This window comes from Passer domesticus, chromosome 16 (assembly GCF_036417665.1).
Source record: "Passer domesticus isolate bPasDom1 chromosome 16, bPasDom1.hap1, whole genome shotgun sequence".
NCBI classification, from domain to species: domain Eukaryota; kingdom Metazoa; phylum Chordata; class Aves; order Passeriformes; family Passeridae; genus Passer; species Passer domesticus.
The window spans coordinates 3,622,894-3,648,845 of record NC_087489.1 but is presented as its reverse complement, the minus strand read 5'-3'; the positions used below and the strand labels follow the sequence as shown (position 1 = coordinate 3,648,845).

The 25,952-nt window shown below is 55.9% G+C and overlaps 2 protein-coding genes across 4 annotated transcripts in view; one reads left to right on the top strand and one right to left on the bottom strand.

Annotated features, from left to right (window-relative positions):
• Positions 1-14,138, top strand: part of ACSS2 (acyl-CoA synthetase short chain family member 2) — a 30,197-nt gene extending 16,059 nt beyond the window's left edge. The window contains exons 3-18 of the mRNA XM_064391988.1: positions 244-335; positions 818-921; positions 1,196-1,268; positions 2,061-2,136; positions 3,021-3,135; positions 6,369-6,506; positions 6,730-6,900; positions 7,667-7,800; positions 8,023-8,155; positions 8,565-8,621; positions 8,863-8,943; positions 9,469-9,577; positions 9,717-9,785; positions 10,893-11,069; positions 11,801-11,875; positions 12,382-14,138. Coding sequence (XP_064248058.1) covers positions 244-335; positions 818-921; positions 1,196-1,268; positions 2,061-2,136; positions 3,021-3,135; positions 6,369-6,506; positions 6,730-6,900; positions 7,667-7,800; positions 8,023-8,155; positions 8,565-8,621; positions 8,863-8,943; positions 9,469-9,577; positions 9,717-9,785; positions 10,893-11,069; positions 11,801-11,875; positions 12,382-12,509 — 1,732 coding nt within the window. The 3' untranslated portion in view covers positions 12,510-14,138. The remainder of the gene's footprint in view (positions 1-243; positions 336-817; positions 922-1,195; positions 1,269-2,060; positions 2,137-3,020; positions 3,136-6,368; positions 6,507-6,729; positions 6,901-7,666; positions 7,801-8,022; positions 8,156-8,564; positions 8,622-8,862; positions 8,944-9,468; positions 9,578-9,716; positions 9,786-10,892; positions 11,070-11,800; positions 11,876-12,381) is intronic.
• On the bottom strand, positions 11,063-25,196 carry GSS (glutathione synthetase). 3 transcript variants are annotated; one of them, XR_010348561.1, is made up of 14 exons: positions 25,124-25,196; positions 24,415-24,550; positions 23,211-23,356; positions 21,959-22,034; positions 21,019-21,158; positions 20,788-20,904; positions 20,488-20,568; positions 20,146-20,223; positions 18,522-18,588; positions 17,729-17,923; positions 17,282-17,363; positions 16,766-16,955; positions 14,818-16,168; positions 14,593-14,768 (listed from the first exon to the last, which is right to left on the bottom strand). XR_010348561.1 is itself a non-coding variant. In XM_064391989.1 (13 exons), exons 2-13 carry the CDS (start codon positions 24,541-24,543, stop codon positions 11,592-11,594), a joined length of 1,479 nt encoding a protein of 492 aa, XP_064248059.1. In that variant the 5' UTR covers positions 24,544-24,550; positions 25,124-25,196; the 3' UTR covers positions 11,063-11,591. The 3 variants fall into 3 exon arrangements, 2 of the variants coding, with proteins under 2 accessions (XP_064248059.1, XP_064248060.1); XM_064391989.1 differs by lacking the exons at positions 14,593-14,768; positions 14,818-16,168 and adding an exon at positions 11,063-11,769; XM_064391990.1 differs by having other exon boundaries at positions 14,593-16,168.
• Positions 25,197-25,952: the final 756 nt, after the last annotated feature.

The following is a 25,952-nucleotide window of genomic DNA, read 5'->3' as shown; positions in this document are numbered from 1 at the left end:
CTTTCTGAAAATGCCAGTATTTCACACATTCAGTTGCTTTCAGTAGTGACCTACACAGGGCTAGGAACCTTGGACTTAATTTTCCTACTATTAGTGAACTTTAGTCCAGAATTGGATTTCTGGAGTTTGGTTACTCTATGCTTGGAAGGGCAGGTGAGGACATATTTGTTGGCCAGAGCAGTTTTCAGTGTCACTCTTACCTTGTACTGCTGCACAGTAACAAAGATTATCTCGCTTTTCCAGGGAAGGGAATGAACCTGGGGATTCCACGAAGATCACCTACCACGAGCTGCTGCACAAAGTTTGCCAGTTTGCCAATGTCCTCCGCAGCCAAGGTACACAGTGGGGCAGCAGGAGCACTGGATACTGGGGAGGCATTTGGCCAAGGGTTTGGAGATTGGGGTCACTGCTTGTGTGGTTGCCAGTCTGTTGAGTAATTCTCATCAATTTGTTCTGCAATGCACAGATTCATTCCTGGCTCTGTCTGAAAACTGGTCAGTGCTGGTCATATCAGCTGTACAAGGAAGAAGTCAGTGCTTAATGATGCTCTGGGGTTTTCCAACAAGCAGCAGGCTCTGGTTACTTTCCTGCTCCCTTCAGGGAGGCAGATGAGAACATGGATTGTTAGTCATCATCTCTCAAGAGCCATAGTGCTTGAAAGGCAAAACCTATGGCTGCTTCAGCTCTAATTGCAGCTGAAGCTTTATTGTGTGCATATAAATGTGGAACTAAAAGAATTGATTTATTTCTATATCCCGTTCTTTTGCCATGTAACCTGTTCATTTCAATAAATGCTATGTTCACTTTCCCCCCACAGGGGTGAAGAAAGGAGACCGGGTTTCCATCTACCTGCCAATGATCCTGGAGCTGGTCATAGCCATGCTTGCCTGTGCCAGGATTGGAGCTCTGCACTCTGTTGTGGTAGGAACAAGCTCTTTGTGCTGCTCTTGGTGCTGAGATCTGAGGGGAGCAGCTCTTGGTTTTGGGAGAGGAGTTGAAAAGCTGAGTGCTGGCCATGAGATGGATGGAAGCTCAATTAAGATGCTGCTGTTTGCCTGCATTAACTGTGCAATGAGCTCCTTTAGCTCTCTCCATCAGTGCCTGGTGGTGAATCATTTGCCTTGGGTGAGCAGCACAGCAGCTGGGGGTGGGTTTCTGTGTGCCCTTGCTGACTCTGCTGTGTGCTCTCTGGCAGTTTGCAGGTTTCTCTGCAGACTCCCTGTGCGAGCGGATCCTTGACTGCGGTTGCTCTCTCCTCATCACAGCAGGTAAGACACACATCTGAGCAGCTCTCTTCCTCTTGCCTGGCTGAAAGGTCCTTATTTTAAAAGCCTGGAAGTGGAAGAGAGAGGGTCAGTGCTTCAGCTGAGCCTCCCAAAGCGGGTGCAGTGCTGTTGCTGTGCCCAAATGCTGCTTCCCACTCCAAACATGTGGTGAAGCCTCTGAGCAGCCCCTCGGTTTGTCCTGTAAAGCTTGATGTCACCAGCTGCTAATAGAATGTTTCCAAACACTTCTCATCCGTGTTTCTCCTGAAAATCAGCCAGATGTTTGCAAGATGTATAATGAGGAAGGCCTAATGTAAGAATTCCCATCCTTCCCAGTTTTAAGGACATTTCTGCTCCAGCTCCTGGCCTTGTAAAGCAAAGGATCAAGAGTGTGGCAGTAGTTGCATGTAAGCCCACTGCATTTCCCCAGCTGTTTTTTCCAAAAGTGCAAGAAATAGTGTTTTTATTAATTCCCATGGCATGAAAAGGACACACTAAACTGCAGTCTATGTTCTGGATGCATTGGATTATTTTCCACAGAGTATTCCCAAGAGATTTGCCAGGTCAAACTGGGACCTCTCCCAGAGAAGGAATTCCACCGTGTCTTTTAGCATCTGTGTGTCTGGGCTAAAAGGGTGCATTAGGAGAGCTTTCCCATCAGCTGTTTGTCTGCTTCCCCTCACTCCAGTGCATGAGTCTGTTCTGCCCTCCTGAAACCCTCCTGTGTGTTGCTCCAGCTGTCCCAGGCTGCGTTGGCTGGGAAGCTCCTCTGATGTTTCCCTCACTGTTTTGCAGATGGCTTTTATCGAGGGGACAAACTGGTCAACTTGAAGCAGATTGCAGATGAAGCCATCCGGAAATGTATAGAGAAGTAAGTTTGGATTCCCTTCTGGAAAAGGGCATTGCTGCCAGAATCTGCTCCTTCACAAGTGGGAGTTGTCATAGGTGGGCAGACTCTGCAGCAGGTCTGACACAAACAGTCATCAGATGTTACAGAAAGGGAAATAATCCTGCTGAAATGACTTTGCCAAGCTTACAGACACAGCATCTGTGTAGCTTGGGTGAGACTGAACGTGGGTTTGTGTGTTAGATCAAACATGGAAATTCAGGGCAGATAGTCTGCACATTAGAAATTCAAACTCTTTAAGAAAACATAAGTCTTTATGTCTGTAAAAATAGGTACCTGGGAGGACAGAAGTGATCCTGAAGCTGGGAATTAACTGATGGAGACTGTGCTAATACCCTGAACAGGGTTGGAGGGGAAATAAGATGTCAGTGTTCTGTAGGCTGTCTTTTCCCTCATAAGGGGGCAAACACCTACACCTTTCCTTAATGTGTAATCAGGCTTTGGAAGCCTTTCCTCCCTCTGAGACAGTCAGTCCTGCCTAGGGGTTGGAGCAGCCACTAACATCTCCTGGTAGGAGGGCTTGTTCCTGGCCACAGGCAGGCAAACTGGGGATTTGTAAGGAATCTCCACAGCAGTGTCCTGGGAGAGAAACTTGTGGGACCTCCAGTTTGTCCCAGGAATCACACCTGATGAATCCCCAGTAAGCTGTGCACAGACTGTTCCTGCTCTCTGAGCTGCTCCTGTGGCTGGTGTCCTTGGAAGTACCTGGAGTTTGCATGGCAGCAAATGCTCCAGCTCAACAAAAGGAGCTCCAGGCCCCTGCCCTGCCTCCAGTGCTGCCTGTGAATCCCAGGAAGGGCTGGCTCAGCCCCTGAGCAGCCCAGTGTGACAGCTCCTGCCTTTTACAGGGGATCCTCTTTGAAAAAGTGCATCGTGGTGAAGCACCTGGGCAGGGAAGAGGTGGCAGTGGACGGGACCTGCAGCAAGTCTCCTCCTCTGAAAAGGCTGTGCCAGGAAGTGCAGGTGTGTTCCTGGTGGGATGAGAGGGGGGTTTTATTACCACAGGCTAGAGACCAGCAAAGTGATCAGTGCAAAACCACTGCAGTGATTCCTGAACACTCCTGTTGCTGTTTGCACCCTCCTTGCTGACATTACCATGTGAGTGGTCTGACAAATGGTTCCTTTTCCTTACCAAGAACCTCTCCCTGCTGTTTCCTTTAACACCCTTAAGCTGCCAGCCCACAGGACCCCTGGGTACATCTTCCAAAGCCACTGGGGACAAGATGGCCATTTTCCTGTACTTAGTACAAGGTTTTTCCTTCCTAACCCTTTGTCTCTCTCCCTTGTGCACAGAGACTGATGCTGTGCTGCACTGTAGCTGTGACAGTGGCAGCAGGAGAGGACACCCAGGAGATCTGTGCTCATGGTGTGAGCTCAGGGCAGCAATGCTCTGCTGAGAGCAGTGCAGGGTCTGTGCAGCTGCCACAGGGACTGTCAGCTCTCAGGCTGGGGCTTTCCTTTGCAACTAGAGATCAGAGGATGTGGGCCGGAGGCATGTGATGAAATGGGTTGGAAGGAGAAGGTGTCATGGAGCTGTGGCTGCCTGCTGAGCTCCTGAGGCTGCTGAGCAGCCCTGCTGTGCCCAGCCCTTACCTGCTCTAGAGGTTACTTTCAACTACCCCCCAGTTCCAAATCTTGCCACGTTGTCTTCTGTCCCTCTGTGTTGGGTGGTAATTTGCACTGAGTTGTCCCCAGGCTGCTGCTGGCTCAGAAATGGGTTGTGTTTGGGGAGTATTGGAGCTTTAGACTCTGCTTTCAGGAGGAGTGGTCTGTGCACATCCCTGGAAACAAGAAGTCCAGCAGATTCCCTACCTTTGAGTTATTTTCCCTCGTTCAGCTGTGTTAATTTTATTGGGGTGTTGCTCTTTGTTTGACAGCCTGGCCATATTCCTTGGCCTGCTCTGCCCTTTCTCTTGTGAGGGCAGGGTAGATGCAATGAATGGGAAAAGAGCAGACCAGCCTTTCTGTGGGAGGTTTCCCTGGCAGGGTGATTGCAGAGCAGCCTGTCCCTGTGCTGGTTGCAGTAGGTGAAGTGAGATTTTTGTGCAGAATGTCCTGGGGGGAGGCTGGAGGGTGTCTCTTAGCCTTTGGCTCTCTTTACTCTACTTGTTTCCATACTTTATTAAGGATTCTTTCCCTTGTGGATGCATTTTTACTGTGCCATTGGCTTGTGTGAGGCTATTGGATGGTCCGTGGGCTGTGTGCTGGCTCTGTGTCTCTGTTCCCAGCCATGTGCAGGGGATGGCCTTGGGGACCTGCCCTGGGGGCAGCTGGTACCCTGGGAAGGTGATGGAAATGGGCAGGCTTCTGCTCAGGGGTCATTTCCTGGCCTGGCCCTGGATCTGAGCATTTTCCAGCCTGCCAGGGTGATTTCCAGCATCCAGGCCTGTGGGCTTCCAGCTCCCTGCCTGCAGGGCCCGGTGTGGATACTCCCCTTCCCAGATTTCACACCCTCTTTGTGGATTTTTAACAGGAAAAAAAGACTGAAAGCTCACAGAGACTCCATCCCAAGGTATTTACACACAGCACTGCCTTCTTCTTTTTGGCACCTCCCTTCTGCTTCCCGTGCAGCTCCCCACCTCCCTTAACTGCTCTGGCTGCCCAGCCACACGTGCCCTCCTAACCGTGGTGCCAGCAGCTGCATGTCAGTGACAGCCCCCCCAGCTTGGCAGAGCTGCCCACGGCCTGGGGTGAGGGCAGTGCCACCAGTGCTTCCAGAAACAGCCCTGGGCACAGGGAGCTGCCCGGGGGATGCAGTGTCAGCATCCAGGCCAGGGTTTGGCTCTCTGCCTGTCAGGAGCAGCTCTCACAATGCATTTCCCTTTGTGGGGAGGCTGGCAGGGGGCACCTGCAGCTTCCTGGCCACAGGTAGCAAAGCTGGATCTCCAGACCCAGCATGTGGACTCTGCCTCATCCCAGGAGCTGTGGCCTCTGGACCCCCAGAGCAGGCAGGCAGAGACACAGTGCCATGGGTCTGACCTCCTCCTGGGTGCCAAATCAGGGATCCTTCAAGGAGGGATGCCAGAGAAAACTGCTGGATAGCCTTGGGCTTGTTTACCTGGTGCCTTGCTGGGAGCTTGCTGGTGGAATAGAATTGTGGAAACTGCTTTGCCAGGTGAAACCAGGAGCCTGAGGGTCCATGAAAGCTTTCCAAGTGGGCTGAGGTGTGCCAAACTGTCAAGCAGCTGGTGTCCCCTTTACCACATGTGCAGGAGCTGTGTGCTGGGCTGTGGGGTCCCAGTACCTCCAGATGTCTCATGAACATCTTTAGGGCTGCAGAGAGTCACCATGGGGCTTCTCTCTGTGCACCCCAGCTGAGGGAGCTGTGGTGAGCCTGGCTTTGTGAGGAGGAAATGTGCAGGGCTCCGGGTCAGGTCCTGCCCTCAGAGATGTGAGAAGTGGAGGTCTGAGCTGAGGCTGGGGCATGTTCCCTGCCCAGCTTTCCCCAGGCTTCTCTGAGGAAAGGTGAGAAGATCAGGGGAAGTTCAGTCTTGTCCTGAGCTGTGCCACCACCCTGGAGAGGTGGGCAGGCACAACAACCCTCAGGGTGACCTCAGCCCATCAGCCACAGGCTTGGTGGCTCTGTCACAGTTCTGGCATCTTCACTCAGCCAGTGCTGGATGGCTCTGCATTGGTGCAGTCACTTCTTACCTGGGTAGTTATTACCTGAGAGCCCAGAGAACAGATACTTTTGGGGGCCTGCAGGGCCAAGCAGTGTGAGCCCAGAGTGCTGCTGTTCACCTCGGGTTGTGCTGCCATCAGGGTCCCCACAAGTTCTGTGGGCCAGGTGGCTGTGGGACAGGTGCTGTGCTTGCTGCTTGGCTGTGGGACTGCAGCTCAGGGCAGCCCCCAGGGCAGGAGGAGCCTGGCTGTGGGAACAGCCCAGAGCAGCTCCTGCCAGCCTCTCCTGGCTGCTGCTGCCACCCACGGGGATTCATCACCATTACCTGTGGTCTGGACACTGCTTTAGACACGGTCTTGCAGCCAGACTGTGTTTGAAGGTTTTCCTTGTGCCTGTGGGCTGTGACAAGGAGCTTTGGGAGTGGGAGCTGCAGCTCTGGTGCATGGTTTGCAGCAGGCTGTGCTGTGAACATCCCCCTCGATGGCCCATGATGGGGGCAAGGTTTGGGCTGTGCTCCTCATCCCCCCTCTCTTGTTTTTGGACAAGCCTGTTCCTAATGTTGTGCTTTCCTCAGACCCCTTGGGACCCAGCCATGGACACGTGGTGGCATGAGCTGATGCGTGGTGCCAGCACAGAGTGTGAGCCCGAGTGGTGCGACGCCGAGGACGAGCTCTTCATCCTCTACACGAGCGGCTCCACTGGAAAACCCAAGGTGTGCTCCCAGCTCCCTGCACGGGACAGGCTGAGCCCTGGGCACCCCTCAGCTGGGGGAGCTGGTGAGGGGGGAGCTGGGAGGCCCCAGCAGGAAGAGGAGCCACAGAGGTCTTAGAAAGGGGCTGTGCTGCTGTTGGAGCTCAGCGATGCTCAGCTGGGCCTGGCAGGGTGAGGGTGATGGTGGGAGCTCACCCTGACATTCCTGTGCCTTCTCCTGGCAGGGTGTGCTGCACACCGTGGGTGGGTACATGATTTTTGCTGCCACCTCCTTTAAATACGTGTTTGATTACCAAGCTGAGGATGTGTACTGGTGCACGGCCGACATCGGGTGGATCACGGGCCATTCCTACCTCACCTATGGCCCCCTGGCCAACGGGGCCACCAGCGTGTTGGTGAGTGCTCTGTGCCACTGGGTGCTGCCACTCCAGGAAGGGGGAGATGGTGCTGCTGAGCTGCATCCCTGCATTGCTCTGTGATGGTGTGCAGGGCTCTGTGGGGAAGGGTGGTGCTCTCCAGGGAGGGCATGGTCACTTCCTGGGGGAGTAGTTGTTTGTGGCTTTTTCAAACTACAAAAACTTTTCAAATGCTGCCCTGTTTATTTCCAATAAAAGTACAAGCCTTGTGTACCAATGGAGCCAGGGCTCCTCTGACTAAATGCAAAAACTCAATCAGGGAGTGATGCTTTCCCTGCTGATGCTGATTTGACAACTTGATGTTTAACTCCTGTGCCTGTATCTCTCTTGGCAGTGTAACAGATCAGGGAGACAGAGACCTGTGCCCAAGAATCCCCAGGGAAATGCAAGCAGGAAAATCACTGTTATGTTGTGGGAGGCCTTTTGGGAGTTCTTGGTACTTTGGGTTGTGGTTCTGTCACAGTGTTTGGACCTCTTGCCCTTTGCCATGTAGGTAGGGTCAGTTGGGCTGGTGGGACGGTGTCACTGTGGCCACCCAAGTGCCTGTGCTGCAAGGGGGTGTCAGGGGACATCTGTTAGGATGAGGGGGGATGGCATCTGCCCAGTGAGGGGGTCCTTGACCCGGGCTGGTTGCACTGTGTGCTACCCCTGTAAGGACGTGTTGGGGTCCAGCTGCTGCTTGGGCAGGCGCTGCAGGTGGGGAGCAGTGAGGAGCAGCTGTGTCACTGCTCTGTCTCCTGCTCAGTTTGAAGGCGTCCCCACCTACCCAGATGTTGGCAGAATGTGGAGCATCATTGACAAGTACAAGGTGACCAAGTTCTACACAGCACCCACGGCCATCCGGCTGCTGATGAAGTACGGCGAGGAGCCTGTCAAAAAGTGAGTGCCAGTCCAGTGGAAGGAGGACAGCAGGGTTGAGTGAGAGATGCCAAAATGACCCAGGTCTCCTCTCTTCCCCTGTGGAAGAGTGCTGAGAAAGCTCTGACCTGTACCTGGAAGGTCCATTCTGGGGTAGCCCAGGGGTTCCTACAGGCTCTGCTGTGCAGCAGGCTCACAACTCCATGGCCTGCTGAGCTCCTGGCAGCCCCCTCCTCTCTGCAGGCACAGCAGGAAGTCCCTGAAGGTGCTGGGGACCGTGGGTGAGCCCATCAACCCCGAGGCCTGGCTGTGGTACTACCGTGTGGTGGGAGAGGAGAGGTGTCCCATTGTGGACACCTTCTGGCAGACAGAGACGGTGAGTCCTTGCTCGGTGTCCCTGGCACCTCTGTGTCCCTGTGCTCCCTGCAGGGCCTCTTTGCAAGTTTCCCATAGTGGGGTTTGGGGTCTGGGAGTCTTCTTGTTTGGTCTGTCCAGGAAACTCTGGTGTGCTCCTGCTCTTCCTGTCCTGGAACTCAGGCTCCAAAAGGAGAAACTTTCCTCTCCAAAGGGTCTCTTCCTAACTCTGCTCTGGACATTGCTCTCCTTCCTCTCTTTCCCTCCAAATCTGTGCCCAGATTCCCCATCCACTGCCACATCCTTCCCAGGGCCCATCTCCACTCCTGCCCTGAGTGGCCCTGACTGGGATGTGCTGTTCCCAGAGCTGATGGCACAGCTGTGGGAAGGGCTGGCACAGCCCAAACTCACTGGTTTTTGCCTCTCTGCAGGGAGGCCACATGCTGACACCCCTTCCTGCTGCCACCCCCATGAAGCCAGGCTCTGCTGTGAGTACTTGTGTTCTCCTGCCCAGGATCCTCAGCAGGGTCTGTGCCATGGCTGGGTGGTTGCAGCCTGCCAGGGGGTGGGGGGACAGTGGTGCACATGGGGAGGTGACCAAAGTCCCAAGGCCCCATGTACAACAGCTCTCCAAAGCTGCTCTTGCCCTGCCTCCCACTCCCTCTGGTTAATGGGGTCTAATGCAGGGATTCACCTCCATCTCTCCTTTCTCCCTGGTGCTCATGGCAGACATTCCCCTTTTTTGGTGTGGTCCCTGCCATCCTGAGCGAGTCGGGGGAAGAGCTGGAAGGAGAAGCAGAAGGTTACCTGGTAAGGAAGGGCTGATCTTCCCCACCATGATCTTTGTCCATTCCCTGTGAGCTCTGGGGCATTCCTGGTAGAACACCCACATCTTTTGGCCCAGGGAAGGGGTAAAATCACCATTCCTGGAAGTTCAAAAAATGTGTGGAGGTGGCACTTGAGGACATGGTTTAGTGGTGAATGTGGGTGATGGTTGGACTTTTCCAACCTTAAAAAAGTTGTGATTCTTCCTCCACTAACTCTGGTCCACACATCCTTGGGTGGTAGGAACTCCCTCCAAGGCCATAACTTTATGGGAGCTTTTACAGCTGATCACTAAAGGCACTTGCACATGTGGGCAAGGCAGGATGGGAACAACTGCTCAGCCTAGCTCCTTCCCCCTGGGCAAAGCTGGTGGGACTTCCCAGTGGATCAGCACTGGCAGCAAGTGTCTTGAGTGCTGCTCGTGGCTGTCTCTGACATCTCTGTCCCCGTGGTGCAAACCTGGGTTCATGCTTTGGCTCTCACTGCCCCAGCTGTGTTGTCTCCCCCCAGGTGTTCAAGCAGCCCTGGCCAGGGATCATGCGCACGCTCTACGGAAAGCACCAGCAGTTTGAAACCATTTACTTCAAGAAGTTCCCTGGGTACTATGTGACAGGCGATGGTAAGGGGGTCCAGGCTGCTGTGGTCACAGGGCCTGGGGACAGCAGTGGAAATCTTGCCCTGTCCTGCCCTCAGAATCCCTTATCAGTTGCTCTGAGGGCTGGCACTGCTGCCTCACACTCATTTCTGGCTATTTTTAGGTTGCAGAAGAGATAAAGATGGTTATTACTGGATCACAGGGAGAATTGATGACATGTTGAATGTTTCTGGTAAGAAGTTTTGTCTTCTGTGGGGACCAATATGCTTTGTGACACCTTGCTTTGTGACATTTCTGCATCCATTTCAAAAGCCACTTGCTTTATGGGGATGGTTTTACACCTGTGGTTCTGCTCAGCAACTTGTCCTCAAGGTGGATCCAGTTTCTGGGTCAGGGTTATTTCAGGGACACACAAGCCCATGACTTGGTGACTTCCTGCACCATTTTCCCTGGAGACAAAGCCTTGGAGGGAAGGAACTTTCTGTAACCAGCCAGGGCATCTCTGGGCCACAGGGAATCACAGAGTTTGAGCAGGACCATGGGGTTGCTAATCCAACCTGCTGCTCCATGGAGGGCTCACCTCAAAGCTGGATCAGGCTGCTCAGAGCTCTGAAGATTCTTTCACCTCTCTCAACCAAGTCTTTGAGATTCAGCTGCTTCTCAGTCCATCATTTTCCATGTATTTTATTTAATAGTTCCCTCCCTCCTTTCCTGGAGCCTGTGTCCTCCAGGTGTGTCCTGCTGGCTCTGAGGTGCTGCTTTACTTGTCCCTGGGTCAAATTAGATCCTTTCACCTGACCAGCAGTGCCTGATTCTCCTCCAGCTGATCATTCTGGGAGTTGCCCACTGTCCGTGGCTTTCTGTGACAGCAGTGCTGGGGTGGAAGGTCAGAGCACAGGCACAGGAGCAGAGGTGTGCAGGACTGAGTTGTGGCCCTGCCCAAGGCGTGGAGTGTCACTGCCCCTCCCCACAGCACCGGGCTGGAGCCTGGACTCTGCAGATCCAGCCTCTTCCTCTGCACCTTCTGGCTGACCATGTGGGCAGGTCTCCTCTTGCCAAATCCAGCTCCTCCTCAGCCTGTGCCTTGGAAAGGCATCACTGTGAGCTGTTCATGATCTGCTCCAGAAAGGAGGGAGGGGGAACAGCCGAGGGAGGTGGCTTCTGCAGGTGAGTGACACCTGGCAGCTTCCAGAGCACTGCGGAAATGAGTTTCACTCTCCAACTGTTGTCCTTCCCTAAGCACATCAAACTGATGCTCTCAAATCTGTAGTTTAGGGCCTTTTACAGCCCGAGGCCTCTTCGTGCAGGTCTGTAAAGCTTTGTCTCCCCTTGTTTTCAGGCCACTTGCTGAGCACGGCGGAGGTGGAGTCAGCCCTGGTGGAGCACCCCGCGGTGGCCGAGGCTGCTGTGGTCAGCCACCCCCACTCCCTGAAGGGCGAGTGCCTCTACTGCTTTGTGACCCTGAGGGAGGGCCACGAGTTCACCAAGACCCTCGCAGATGAGCTCAGAAAACAAGGTAGCAACAGCCAAATACTGGGGAGCAGGCAGGGGGAGGACAGGTGCTGGAGGGGTTAAGGGCTTGGGTGCTTGACTGTGCTCTGGGGAATGCAGCGTGGACAGCTGCCACAAGGTGCCTCCTGATTGCAGAGCACGGCTAACAAAGACTAAAATTAGTTCTCCCAGCCTTTGCCTGCTCATGTGATGCCATGTCTGCCTCTGGGAGCTGGCAGCCCTGTGAGGGACTGGGCTGCTCAGCAGGCTTTTGTTTGCAGCAGGGCTCTCCCTGGCAGGCTGGGACATCCTGAGAGGATCACGGGGTTTCTTTAGGGAGCTACTCTGGATGCTCTGCTCTCAAGGAGCTTTGTTTCACTGCAAACTGCAGCACTGAATACATGAAACAAACCTGTGGCAGCTTCTTCTCTGGAGGAACCCAAGAGTGAATTTGAATCAATCCTTGCTCTATCAAAATGGTCATGGTACTGGTTGTAGCTGTTAGGGAGGTATCTGGAAGATGGAGGGAGTGAAAAAATGAATACTCTCACTGTTGGGGAGCAGTGCTTCTGGCCCTGTTGGCATTGCAGGTCTTGCTGTCCCCTCCCACCGTGTGGAGGCTCAGGTGCAGCAGCCCCAGGCACTGCCCTGCCACGTGTCCCAGGAGCTGTGTCTTAACCTTCTGTTCTTCTGTCATGGAAAGGATGTGTGGCTTCTCCTCATCCCTGCAATGAAAATCTCTTTTTTTTTTTGCAGTCAGAGAAAAAATCGGGCCCATAGCAACACCTGATTACATCCAGTATGCCCCCAGCCTGCCCAAAACCCGCTCAGGTGAGTTCCAGGTGCTGGGGAGGACTGGACAGTTCCTGCCAGTGGAAGTTGATCAGCCCTGCTCTGCTTGTCTAGGGCTGCTCAGATTAGGGGAGGTACAAGCTCAGGGTGAGCAGGACGTGCAGGTCTGGCACTCCCCACTTCTGCTAAGGATGCTGAAGAGATCCTGACTCCTGGGGAGAGGGACTTGTTATATGGACAAATAAGGACAAGGGGTGATGGTTTTAAACTGGTGGAAGGCAGGTGTAGATTAAATAGACATAAGGGAGGAATTGTTCCCTGTGAGGGTGGGCAGGCCCTGGCACAAGGTGCCCAGAGAAGCTGGGGCTGCCCCTGGAGTGTCCAAGGCCAGGTTGGATGGGGCTTATGGAGAGTGGAACCTGGGATAGTGGAAGCTGTTCCTGCCCATAGCAGGGGGTTGGAAGGGGGTGGTCTTTAAGGTCTCTTCCAACCCAGACCATTCAGGCATTCTGACTCCTGCTTCCCTTTCTTGGCTGTCATTACAGGAAAGATCACCAGACGGATATTGAGGAAGATTGCCAAAAATGACCACGATCTGGGAGACATCTCCACCTTGGCAGACCCGGGCATCATCACACACCTTTTCAACAACAGATGTGACACTAAGCAGTAGCAGCAGGACCTGTCCCTGCTGAGCAGAACAGTGGCAGTGGCATCTGATGAGCAGGTCCCTCCAACAGCTGCTGCCTGCCCTGAAGGAAACCTTCACCTGTTGAATTGAATGTACCAATCGTAGGAATGAGGAGAGTCTGGCTCTGGAGAGGCCGTGTCCATGCCCTGGATGAGGTGTCTGTCGTGTTCCAGATGGATGTCACACATCTGAGGGTCAGCCTGGTGCTCAGAGGGACTCATCCTCCTCCCTTTTCAGCACCTCGTTCTTGATTTTAATTTAATTGGGGGGGTGGGGGAGAGGGTGTTAATTTACTTTGTGTCTGGAGGGGCCCTGGCACCTTGTGCACAGTGGGAAGGAGCTTTGGGGGTTGGAGGGGAAGTGATGCTGGAGTTACTCAATGCAGGCAGGCCTGGGAGGGGCATCCACCACTGCCCACAGAGCAGCTGAGCTTCCTTTTGTGCTTGCAGTGCTGCAAGCTGCAGGAGCACTGCAGCAGCCACGTCATCACTGCACAGCTGTGCTCACCCTGCATCCACTGCTAGCACAGCCTCCAGGGGACTGGGGCAAGGCTGCAGGGAGCTCTGGGCTTTAAACAGGTTTTTTGGGGCAAGCTGATACCAAGATCTGCTGCTTCCTCACTGTGTTGTGCCAGCTGGTGCATTGTCCCCAGTCCAGGGTCCTTCACTGGCCATGGACACCGCAGGGAGCCAGGAAGGGAAAAGCCTTGGTGTGCCATGTTCCATGGAGCTCTGGCTCCTCCAGCCCTGCTGCACCAGCCGGCAGCTGAAGCAGAGCTGGAGCACATGGATGCTCCTTCTGTGTCCTGGGGGAGGATTGGGAGCTGTTACACCAAAGGATGGAGAGGAAATGGAGCCAGGCAGAGGCACCTTTCTCATGGCACCACGAGCACTGCTAGAGCAGAGAAACCAAGGCAGGCAGGGCTGGGGGAGTCCTACTCAATTCCTCATCAGGAAAAACTGGTGGGAGATGTTTGAAGTCAGTTTGCTTAAATCTGACATGGCTTAAGGATGATGAGAGCTAAAGGCCCACAAACCTTTTCCCCAAGAGCCTTGACCACCACCAGGGTCCTGCCAAAGCCATCCTTCCTCCAGTGAAGGACCTTTAACTCCAGCCCGGGCTGAGCTGGGGCTCATACCTCCTTTGCAATGTCTCTATGAAACCTGCATGTGAACTGTTTGATTTTGCACTTAAACCAAAGGAGAACTGGGCTTTAAAACTTGCTGCAACAGCTGTTTTGGGGAGTGCCAGGGGCCAGGGATTACCTGCAACCTGAGCTGACTTGGGGCTGGAAAGGAGGGGCAGCTGCCTCTGGGTCAGGGTGCTCAGGGCAGGTGTTGGGGTGCTCCGCTGGGCTGTTGGCCAAGTCCCAAATCTCACTTGTTAGCTGCTGCTCTCACTGGCACAGCACCTGTGTCACCTGTAACCTTGGTGCCTGCCTGTGTCCCATGTGCCCCCACAGCTCTGTACCACTGGATTGTGCCACCTTGGTGACAAGGATTCCTACATCGTCGTTCCTCCTGTTACTCTTTGTCAGCTATGTCATTTTGGCTGTAAAACAGCGAGAATTTAATGCAAAATGGAATAAAATTCAAGAAAACAAAATGGAAACAGGCTCGGAGTGTGTGTGGGTGGTAGGTGCCTGTGTGCTGTTGAGTCCAGCATGCTCAGTGCAGTTGGAATGGCCTTGCCAGAAAGCAGGACTGGCTTTTGGGATGAAGAGGGGCAGGTTCCTGCCAGCATGATGTTTTTCCATGGACTGGGATTTATGTGGCTGGCTGTGCTGGCTCCAGGGCTGCAGCCTGTGCCTCAGTTTCTCCCTGGTCTCCAGCCAGTGCTGCTCCAAGGCTCATGGAAAGCACAAGAGTGTGACACCCACATGTCACCAACCCCCCCTGCAGCACTGGTTCCAGGGAGCTGAGGGAGAAGGCTCAGGGCTGCCAGCACAGCTCAGGGCTGCCTCACCTCCACCCCAGGCCCACTCCCCCTCCAGGCACAGCCATGGATCTTTGCACACCTGGCCAGGTGTGCCCCTGGGCTCGGACAAACCTGGCACAAACAGCAGTCAGATTGCACATTCCTTTTAATCTCTGGCTTGGGGTAATCAATCCCCCAACAAAACACCCAGGAAGCCCAGTTTCAGTCACACTTGGAGAAAGGAGCAGTTTCCCAGGTGACCAATTGGTGATTGATGCCACAGCAGCACTGTCACTCAGCACAGCCACTCTGCAGGAATCCTGCCTCTGTGCTGCTTCTGCCACTCAGCACAGCCACTCTGCAGGAATTCTGCCTCTGTGCTGGTTCTGTGTAACTGACAGGGCTGGGCTGAGGCTGCCTGGGCTCTTCGCTGCCAGAAAGGTGCAGCTTTTAGGGCTGAGGAGGAGAAGGGGCTGGAGGAAGAGGCAGAACACCTTGAGCAGGAGAGCCCACACTCCTCCACTGCTGTGCTGTTCCCACTGATCCATAAAACCTGGAGGGAGCCACGTCTGCCCCTCTGCTGGTGCTGGTCCCAGAGTAAGGTGCTGGGAGCTGGGGCTGTGCTGCCCAGCCTCCCCTGCAATTCCTTTGCTTCCTCACCACAGAGCTCCAGTCTCAGCAGGAGCATTCCCAAGGCTGGGGCTCCCTGGCAGGAAGATGCTCAGGGTTTGATTTGCAGTGGGATGCACTGGCACAAACCCAGAGTGCTTTGGGATTTGTGAACACACACAAAGCTCCAATTCACTGCTGCCTTAGGAGCTGCCTCCATCTCTGAGGGATTCTTACACCAGCCTGTGGAGATGTGTTGGACAGGGCTGCAGGAGGCAGCGGGAGCCTGCCCTGGACCCTGCACTGCTGCCTGCCCTGCGTGGCACAGAGACACCCAGTCCAATAAAACAGGAGTTGGGCAAAGCAAAAGCAAGAGGCCCTTGGGCAAATTACCCAGGGCAGCTGTGCCTTGTGCAGGAACCCTGAGGATCCTCAGGCACAGGAGAAAACAGAAATCAGGACAGCAGCAGCACGGAAAGGAGGGCTGAGGGGCCATGGTGAGTGGAGCTGGGCTCTCCTCTTTAAGCTGGAGAGCACTGAGGCACTGGCTGAAGATAAAGGCTGATACTTGCCCATCCACCTTTCTCCTCTCATTCCTTAGGCTGGTATGTCTCCAGAAACCATGCAGCATAAGGAGCTCAGAGGTGGGAGCAGCACAAAGGCCTGTAGTGACACCTTGACCCTTTGCTCCATATCCCCCACCCCCAGGCCAGGCCCCAAGGGAACATCCAGAACCCAGCAGTCCTGGGAGTCACAGCTGGGCTGTGCCCAGGGCAGGGCCCCCTGAGCAGGCAGAGCAAGGGAATCCTTCTTCCTGGAGGGAGAATCACCAGAAGAAGCTGGGGCTGGCACCCAGGACCTCTGAGCAGCTGCATCACACCGTCCCTCCTCACAGCCTCCAGCGGCCGGACCTTGGCAAGCACCCTAAGGAGAAATCCCTGGGGTGGATCAGCTCCTGAGGCAGCAGAGAGGAGGCTGGGGCTGTGGCTCCTCACACCAGGAACGGCGTGTCCAGCACGGCCACCCCGGCTGCCACGCCGCCGTCCGCGTGCTCCGTGGCCTTGGTGCGCAGCAGGTGCCCGGCGGCCTGGTTCAGCACCAGCTCCCTGCCCTGCCTGCAAGGGAGAGGGACACTGAGCCCTGCAGGGCACAGAGCTCCTGCCGGCTCTCTGGGGCAGCAGGATGCACCGTCCCTGGCAGCACACAGGGCTAACAGGGCAGTTAAACGGGCAGTGCCAGGGGCTGAACGCTGCCAGAGCACCTTTGTCCCCAAAACTGTGTGAAAAGGACTTTCATTTATACCCTATGGAAATGTGGCCTATGAGGGTTGAACAGGCATTAGGCCTTCAGGTATTTCAGAGATCACCAGGGCTTCAGAAAAGCCACACATGGGGCTGCGTTCAGGACCCAAGAAGTGCTCCCAGAAATCAGGGATGGGACACATCGAGCCCAAGATGCCATTACACCAGTAACTGCCAGCACCAGCCCTGGGTTTTCCAACAGCTCGTGTGGCAGCAGGTTCAGAGCAGCAGCCCAGCGTGTGTACATGTGCTCAGACTGCTCCCAGGGGCACAGACTGAATGGCCACATCTGTCCCCTGTACCAGCACATCCCCAGACATCTGTCCTGTGCTTGGGCTGCACAGAGGGCAAAATGCTCCTGCTCCACGTCAGGAGCAGGGAACTGCCCTGGAACACAAGCACACTTCTCACCTGACATAGACACCAAAGATCCCGAGCTCGGAGATGCACTCGGACACTCGGAGGGGACTGTGAGCCCTCAGCAGGTAATTCAGTGCTGGCTGGGGTTTGATCTTATCCATCAAGATGTAGGAGGTTCTCTCAGGGCTGTCTTTGATCTTCTGCAGAACCTCCCTGAGCTCTTCACCATAGAGGTTGTTCCCTGGCAAACAAAACCAGCACATCAAGCCCTTCCAGGACAGCAGAAGCCCCTGGCCCCAGCTCTGTGGCCCTGGCAGCCCAAATAACCCAGCCTTTGTCTCCCCAGGTGCTGCCTGGGCTCTCCACACCCAGCACCAGGGCCTTGGGAGCTCCTCCAGGAGCAGGACTAGTCCCCATGGCTATGAGTAGCCACAAGCCACCCTTTATCCCTCAGCACAAGACCAGGAGCTGGCACAGAGCTCCTGCCTGTCCCAAATCCAGCACAAACCACAACGGAAGCCCCCAGGACTCACACCCCAGCTCACACCTCCACAGCCCAGCTCATACCTCCACCTTCACGCTGAGGCTTCAGCACGAAGCGGTCGGGGTGAGCGATGGCTGTAGCAGCTATTCTGTCACCCTCTTCACCCTGGCAGGAAAGGATGGAAACAGGGAATCATTTCTTCATGGACAGGGTGGTTTCACATGGGAATGAGCTGGATGGAGTCACCACCGCTGGAAATGTTCAAGGAATGATGGAATGTGGCACTCAGTGCTATGGTCTAGTTGATAATGTGGTGTTTGGTCAGAGGTTGGACTCTGATCCTGAAGGGCTTTTCCAACCTAAATGATTCTGTGAACAAAACATCAAGGAGCATGAGGTGCTCATCAGCAGATCCCTCTGCCCAGAGGCACCAACAAATTCCCCAAGGACAGTGCTTGAGAAGAAGAGAAGGCTTTGCTCAGAGCACACGTGTGCATGTCCCCTCCTGCTCCAGCCCTGCTCCCACTCACCTCGTCCAGGGAGTAGAGTCCTGCAAAGGTGGCTCTTATCCGAGCGACGGCCTCGGGGTGTCCTGGCAGCAGCTTCTCCAGCGTCCCTGGCCTGCTGAGCTCCTGCTGCACCTTCTTGGTGCCCGCCAGCTGCGTGGCAATGTCGGGGCACTTCACTGCCCGGGACCGCTCCAGCAGCAGCCGCGCCTCCCAGTTCTGAGGCAGAGAAGGAGCAGCCACGCCGTGAGGGAGAACACACACAAAAGGTTTGCTTTGCTCTTTTCTCTGCAGTTAGCAACATATGGTTTGTCTCCTCCCTGCCTGCTGGCAGGGACAGGGGGTGGGAGTAGCACTCCAGAGAAAAGCAGGCATGAATTTCCCACCACCTCTGGGTGGCACAGTCAAATCAATCCACTGTGTGCACCTTCCCCAGCTTGTCCAGTGCTGCCACCTCGAGACGCCAGCAAGATCTGCTCTGTGCTATTACCTGCAGCCTGATCGTGCTAGGAGAGCACAGAGCGATCTGTAGACTAAGTCTGAAACCTTTAAGCACTGCTCATAACTGTGTTAACCCCTATTTGTGCAGAAACAATTCAGTGCTGCACTAAGGGATGACACGCTGGAGAAGAAAGCCACCCATTTTTCTTACTGCAGGGTCACCCTCCTGCTCCCTGGAGGCACAGCCTCCCAATGCTCTCAGCCACACCAGGCAGAACTGACCCCACCCCAGACAGGACAGCTGCCCCTGGGATTATCTGGAGCTCCCTGGGCAGTGCCCAGCTGGTGGTTTCTGGGGCAGGAGGTGGGTACTGACCTGCTCGTCGTAGATCTGGGGCACGTAGCCCTCTCTGTAATACACCACTGCGACCTCCTGGCCGTCCCTGGAATGGAAACCAGAAATGCTCACAGAGCCAGGCCAGGCCCTGCCCCATCCCAGCATCAAGGGGGGATCACAGCCCCTGCCCCTTGTCCTTGGCCTCTCTGCTCCTGCCTGGCTGTGCCAGAGCAAGCTGAACACTGCAAGCCCTGGTTCCTCTCCACTGAACCACAGCTCAGCCTGTCCCGAGACACAGGGAGCTGACACCCGACCTCTGCTCTAACCAAAGGCTCAGTAATTCTGACACCCAGCTCTGCAGAGAGCTAAGCACCTCATTTTTAACAGCTTTTAACCCCATGCTGGCCTGGGGGACTCAGCCTGGAGAAAAGGAGGCTCAGGGGGGGAACCTTCTGGCTCTGCACAACTCCCTGACAGGAGGGGACAGCCGGGGGGTGTCAGGCTCTGTTCCCAGGGAACAGGGACAGGAGGAGAGGAAATGCCCTCAAGTTTCACCACGGGAAGTTAAGACTGTAGAAAATCTCTTCACTGAAAAGGTGGTCAAGCACTAGGACACGTGGCTCAGGGCAGTGAAGGGACCCGAAGATGTGAGGCTGTGGCACTTGGGGACATGTTCAGTGGTGCTGGGTTACAGGTTGGACTCTGTCTCAGAGGTCTTTTCCAGCCCAAACAGCTCTGTGATTCTCTGATTCCTGAAGCTGGAAGGAACAAGGTCCTGTGGCAATTCAAGGTAAGGCATCAACTCAACAACCTGAGAGGCACCAAACCAGCCTGCCAGGGCTGAGCTGGCAGCACAGCTGCAGCACCAAGCTTTGGCCTCAAAACTGTGCACTTAGGAGCTGCTGGCAGACAGACAGGAGGCATCCAGCAGGGACAGGGCAGGATGCTCAGGAGGAAGAACAAGGGATACACTTTCCCCTCAACTATCCAGCCATGACAATACATTCATTAATTAAACACAGCACAGACCCCAAAGGTCAAAAATCAGCCTCACTACAGAAGAATGACTGTCATGAAACCACATCTTTTCTCAGGTTTATACTCCAGCTCATAGGAGTCCCTCCCCTTATGTTCTTACAGCTCCCAGCACATTACCTGGAAATAGGACAAACGTCACACTTGGGACCAGCTGGGAGCCTGTGATCCTCCCGTCCTGGTCTCCACAGGGAGTGGGCAAGATGCTGAATGAGTTCAAACCCAAGAGATCCCCAAAGGACATGGAATGCTTCCTCCTCCTGCACTAACAACCCAGCCCAGCTCCCACTGGCAGAGCAGCACACGAACACAAACAGGAAATGGCTCTGTGGAAGCCTCTCAAAGAGCCAGGGCTGCTCAGAGCAGACCTTTGTGGAGGAGGCAAAGATCCCCCAGAGCAATGAAGCCTGAAGGAGGGAGATTATGACTGCAGCTGTAAGGCACTGATGTGTGTCTGCAAAATCTCACCACCATGAACACAAAGCCATCTCAGCTCCAAGAGGAAGCAGCAGCCTGGAGCATGGCAGAGAACTGCTTCCTCAGTCACTTCTTGCAGCCAGCCTGGGCTCCCCCTGCCAGCCCCGTGTGCCCGAGGGTGGCAGGAATGCGCACCTTGGCTCATACTCACACATACAGCCTCCTGCTGGCATCCAGGGAGCCCTGCTCAAACACATCCCGGAACCGCTTCCTCACCACACGGATATCCCTGCAAGAGGAGCCAAGAGTCACCTGGCTGGGCACAGGAACCTGGGCTGCAGATCATGGGTGGAATCCATGGCTGCATACAGCCATACATACAGCCTCAGGCTTTGCGCTATGGAGGCAGAGGAATCCTGCAGCCCAAAAAACTCCCTGTTTAGGAACCCATGCTACATTTCCTATGATCTGCCAGCTGTTTGCTCAGCTTTCCACCCCAGAAATGGAACCATAACCTCCTTTCTTTCCCATCCCAGGAAAATTCAAACTTTACCTGTTCCAAAGCTCATTTTCTACACAACGCTGATCAAAAATATTCCTCTGGACTTCCTCCACCAGGAACATCACCACAGCTCTGGAAGAGATACCAAGGACATCATTAAATCCATAAACACTCCACATGCTCCTAGCGGGATCACCAGCTTTCCTGGATTTTTACATGAAACAAGGGACACTGGCAGTGTGTTTAGCATCTCCTCCCAGGCTCCCTCTTCCTCTCACCCTTTGAGATCACTCCACCTGAACTGCACAGCTCTCCATCTCTGTGATTCAGGCTCCCTGAACTGCTCCTTACCTTTGGGACCCATAGAGCTCCCAGGCTTTGGCAATTCCCAAGGCCAGCCCCTTCGCTGGGTTGTTGGGCAGCAGCTGTGACGCCTCCTCGCTCTTCCCCAGCACTTTCAACACCAACCTGTGGAAGAAAAAAGCTGTAAATGCCATGTCCATGGCCAGCTGGACCAAGGGAGCAGCCTGGAGAGCACAGGGGCCATGCAGTGCAGCTGCTGCAGTGGGAGGTGCTCCTTACCTGTGGACGTCGGCGGTGCGGGAGGTGAGCCCCCCGAAGCTGGCAGCAATGGTGTTTATCTCTATCTGCCTCAGAGCTGCTGTGCCATCCAGCCCACAGTCAAACATGTAATCCGAGCGGTTGATGCCCAAAAACACAGTCTGGAACACAGGGAGGGGAGCTGGGGTCTCCTGCTGCCTTTAACTGCAAATCCTTTGATGACCTTGCTTCAAAATGCTCCCAGGGCAGATCCAGTGAGAGAATCCCAGAATAGGTTGGGTTGGAAGGGATTTTAAAGACCACCTCATGCCAGCCCCTGCAGCTGGCAAGGACCCTTCCACTTGACCAACTTGCTCCAAGCCCTGTCTAACCAGAGCTTGAATATTTTCAGGGATGGGACAGCCACAGCTTCTCTGGGCAACCTGTGCCAGCACCTTACCACCTGCACAGTAAATGTCCTAACACTTCACCTAAACCTACTCAGTGTCAGTTTGAAGCCATTCCCTCTTGTCCTGTCACCCTCAGTTTGATACAAACCACTGCAGGTCACACGCCTGGGTGCTCTGCCCCCTGCCCAGGGCCCACAGCCCTCTCAGAGCTCCAGAGGAGCTCCCAACACTCCTGAGAGTAAAGGACCTTCTGCAGGGATGGCCTGGCCAGTGCAGGTCCCAACAGGACACATGTCCTGCACACTGTGAGGCTCCCAGAGGACAAAGACAAAGCACATGAAATCCTCCCTCTCCAGGCCAGGCTGTTTCCAGCAGCACCAGCTACAGACAGAGCTCAGCTGCTCAACAGGGCAAGGTCCTGAGCTCACCAGCTGTGACAAGACATTGCAGGGCAGGGCGTGACCAGCCTGGCACAGCTCAGAGTCCACAGTGCCAAAGCTTGCAGGCAGAGCCCAGGCACCCCCACCACAATGCCAAGGGGCACAGACCACTGGGATCCCCTGCCCAGGTACCTGAGCCAAGCCTTCCTCCAAAACCTGCATGTAGATTCTGAAGAGTCGAGCTGTGAAGTCATCTACCTTGATGGTGCTAGAGAGAAACACAGACCACGTCAGCCCCTGCTGCTGTCACAGACAAACAAGAAAACTAATTATTCTGCAGAAAAAGCCCTTAGTACGGGCATTCTCCAGCAAAGAGCAGGGCTGGAGCTCAACCAAGTGAAACATGTCCCCATGAATGCTCAGTGCAAAACCACAACACAAACCCAGCTTGCCCAGCACAGCCTCTCCACAAAAGGCCCTCCTGTGCAGAGGTGACTCACTGGCAGGGTAGAGATGGGACAAGTAAAGGCAAAGAAATGCAGCAGAATTCTGCAGGTTCAGGCACGAAACCACAGGTCTCTCAGGGCCTGCACAGAGAAGCTTCATCCAATCCCCCTGTCCTGTCAGGCTCCAAATCCCACGCACTGTGGCCCTGCTAGAGCAGATCTGGCTTTTCCTCAGGGCCCCAAATCCTGAACAGCACCTCCAGTGAGCTGCCCTGGCACAGGCAGCACACACAAGCCCCAGGTGCTGCATTCTTTAAGCACAGGTACAAACATGGCCCCACAAGCTCTGGCTGCAGCCAGCTCTGGAACAGCTCCAAAGGGTGAGGATTTAACAGAACAAAAGGATGCTGGAAAACAGCCTCCCCTGCTCTGTCCCAGTGCCAGAGGCAGCAGCACGTGCACAGGCAGCCCAGGCAGTGGGAAGGGAACAGGGATTTGTGGAAGCATCAGCCCCACAATTACGAGCAACAAATGGTCACGCCAGCCCAGGGCAACAGCCACAGATAAACTCACAGAACCCAGAGCTGGCCAGTCCTCCTGCAGCCAGAGCTTGTGGCTGGGAAAGAGGGCATGGGGGTGACTGATGGAGGGTGTGGAAACAGAAAAGACAGCTCCTTTTCATCACTGCTGCAGCAGAGCTGGGGGTTACTGGACAGACACAGGCAGATGCAGAGTAAGGCTACAAGAGACTCCTAAATCCAGGAGTCAAAGACTCCAGTGGCTTGCATTTAAGGCCCAAGGGCTAAAAAGCTCACAAGTATGAATTCACAAGCCTGAAAAAGCAGCAAAGTTGAAGATGATAGCAGGGAATCAGGTCTTGGTCAGATGTCCCATTTTCTGGGGCCCAAGAAGACCTCAGAAAGGGAGGGATGCCACAAGGGTGATAAAGGCTTTACATTTAAAATATTTCATTAAAATGCAACATGCAAAAACATTACCTGGCCAGAGTTTGCTCCAGGAATTCTTTGTTTTGACTCACAGCATCCACCAGCAGGTTAAAATCCTGCTGGACAGCGTAGGCCTGCTCAAACAAGGCCCGTGGCACTGCGGAGGGGAGCAGCGTGAAGGGGGCATAATTCACCACCTGCAGCAGGGATGCAGCACAGCAGTCAGGGCTGGGCAGATGAAGAGGGGCTAACGAGGTGCTTCCTCTGCCTGGCTGAAGGCTGAAGGCACCCCCAGCCCTGCAGGGCAGACACATGGCCTCAACCCTGCGGGTTCCTCACTCCTGAGGGTTCTGCTTTATGAGCCACCAGCAGGGCACTGCTGCTCCAGCGCCAGGGCTGGGCTGACTGCCTCCCCCTGAAGTGCACAGCACTGTCTCCAGAACTTCTCAGGGGCAGAGAAAAAGTTAATTTGCCAGTCCTGGGTCCTGGCTGTCTGGTTCTTACTTTGATCCCTGCTCATCCCACATCTCAGGCACGGGTCTCACACTCAAAGTCCATATATTACGCCACAGAGAAGTTTCCAATTCTCCTGGATTTTTACATGAAATAAGGCACACTGGCAGTGTGTTTTGCCTCTCCTCCCTCTTCCTCTCACCCTCTGAGACCACTCAGAGCCCTGACCTGACATCAAGGAGCAGTGCTGTGGTGAGCACCTCCCTCCTTGTACCCCTGCCAGCTGCCTGCTTGCCCCCAGGCCCCTCAGGGACCCTTCCCCAATGGTGTCCCACCCCTCCTGCACAGGGGCACTTCTTCCTCTGCTCCAACAGGCTGAGCCCTCCCACCCCAGCCATCCACCAGGGATTGCTCAGAGGCAAATCCCACTCATCAGCCACCTCCACCCCTGTCACCTCAGCCCAGTTATGGGACAAAGGCTGACTGTAGCTGGGAACATGCCAAAAGCAGAGGCCCCTCCATGAGACTCTCCTCTGGTTCAAAGGTTCATATGGGCGGTGAGAGGCTGGGAAAAGGATTAACTGCCAGCATCACAACAGGCAGCCTCCTAAACCTTCCCAGATCTATCCCTCTCCTTGGAAAGGGAAATCTGTGGGGCAGGGCTGTCCCTTGGGGAGCTGTGCTCATCATCGGGATGGGCTGTGAGCTGCACCCAATGACGCCTGTCCTTTGGGGGACCGCTCCTTGCCAAGGGCTCAGGGACCCCCGGGCACGGCTCAGGGACCCCGGGCACGGCACTCACATCCGAGGCGTTGGGCTGCTCGCCGGTCCGCATCAGCACCCCCGCCAGCAGCGCCGCGTCCACCGCCACCGCCGCCGCCTCCCGCACGGCCGCCGCGTCCCGCACCACGTCCTGCCAGGCCGCGGCCATGGTAGCGCTGCGGGCACGGCACGGCACGGCGTCACCGCCCGGCCCCAGCCCGAGCCCGGCCCCCGGCCCCGACTGTCCCCAGCCCCTGCACCCTGAGCCCCGGCTGTCCCCGGCCCCTGTGCCCGGATCCCCACCCCTGTGTCCCGCTCCCTGTCCTCAGCCCCTGCGCCCTGAGCTCCGGCCCCTGTGCCCTGAGCCCTGGCTGTCCCCGGCCCCTGTGCCCGGGTCCCCGGCCCCCGGCTGTCCCCAGCCCCTTCACCCCGAGTCCTGGCTGTCCCCAACCCCTGTGCCCCGCTCCCTGTCCCCCTGACTCCCGGCCCCGCCTGTCCCCGGCCCCTGTGCCCGCATCCCTGCTGCCCCCGGCCCCTGCACCTGAGGCCCGGCCCCTGAGCCCCGCTCCCTGTCCCCGGCCCCTGTGCTCTCACCCTCGCTCCCTGTCCCCTCGCCCGGTCCCCAGACCGTCAGTACGCCCCGACCCTGGCCCGCGACCCCCTGCCCCTTCCTGGTTCCCGCTCCCCGAGCCCCAGCCCTCGGCACACCGCTGTCCCCGAGCCCGCTGTCGCTCCAGCCCCTCACTGACCCCCCAAGCCGTCCCGGCGCCCCCGGTTCCGCCGCCCGGACCCGCTGCGGCCGCTCGGTGCGGGCGCTGCGGACCGCCCCGTGATTGGACGGGCCGCGCCCCTCGCTCTGCCTCTCGGACAGATTGGCAGCTCAATGAACCAATCAGCGTGGGGAAAGCGCCCCTCATGTGCGATGCCGCGCAGAGGGGGCGGGAGGAGGAGGAGCCGCGTCGGGGCGCGCAGCGCGCACGCGCCGGGCCGTGTCTCGGCGGCGTGGCGCCATGTCGAGACATCGTGAGGGCGACAGGGGCTGCAGCTCCTGCAGCCCGACTGCTGCGTGCGGGGGCTGCTGGGGCCAGAGCTGCGGGGGGCCCTGACCCCTGGAAATGGTGCAGTGTTCATAGAGGCCCTTTCCAACGTCAGCGACCCTGTAATTCCGTGCGAACACCTTCACCGCCATTGCTGCCCTCATGGGAGCTGATTCACCCTGGGCAGGCAGGGGAGGGCAGGAGCTGCAGAGCTGCCTGAGGAAGTGAAAGGCATTTGGGATATCGCTATGTTTCCCGTTTCTTGCCCTGTTCCTCACCCAGGGGCCTCTGCTGCCGAGGGTTCGCGGTGCTGCCCACGGCTGATGGCCCTGGAGTTCCCATGGCGCTGTCCCCAGGGGATGTCCCGGCCATGTGCCGGGCAGGGAGCTGCTCCCAGCTTCTCAGCAGTGTTCTGGGTGCCCTCAGTGCAAGCTGAGGTTTTTCTGGCCCTGTGATTGTGGGTTTGTGCTCCCTCTGCCGCGGTTCCTCACAGGACAGCGTTGCTCTCTGCCCTCATGGCACACAGAGCCAAGGCCGGGGA

Bases quoted from the DNA above. Each gene is read 5' to 3' on its own strand.
- GSS (XM_064391989.1), bottom strand. From the start codon at position 24,543: ATGGCCGCGGCCTGGCAGGACGTGGTGCGGGACGCGGCGGCCGTGCGG. The intron at 20,905-21,018 runs GTAAGGAGCACC...TTTCTTCCACAG, and splicing joins CGCACCGCCGACGTCCACAG to GTTGGTGTTGAAAGTGCTGG. The intron at 18,589-20,145 runs GTGAGTATGAGC...TTTCCATTCCAG, and splicing joins GCCAGCAGGAGGCTGTATGT to GGACGGCCAGGAGGTCGCAG.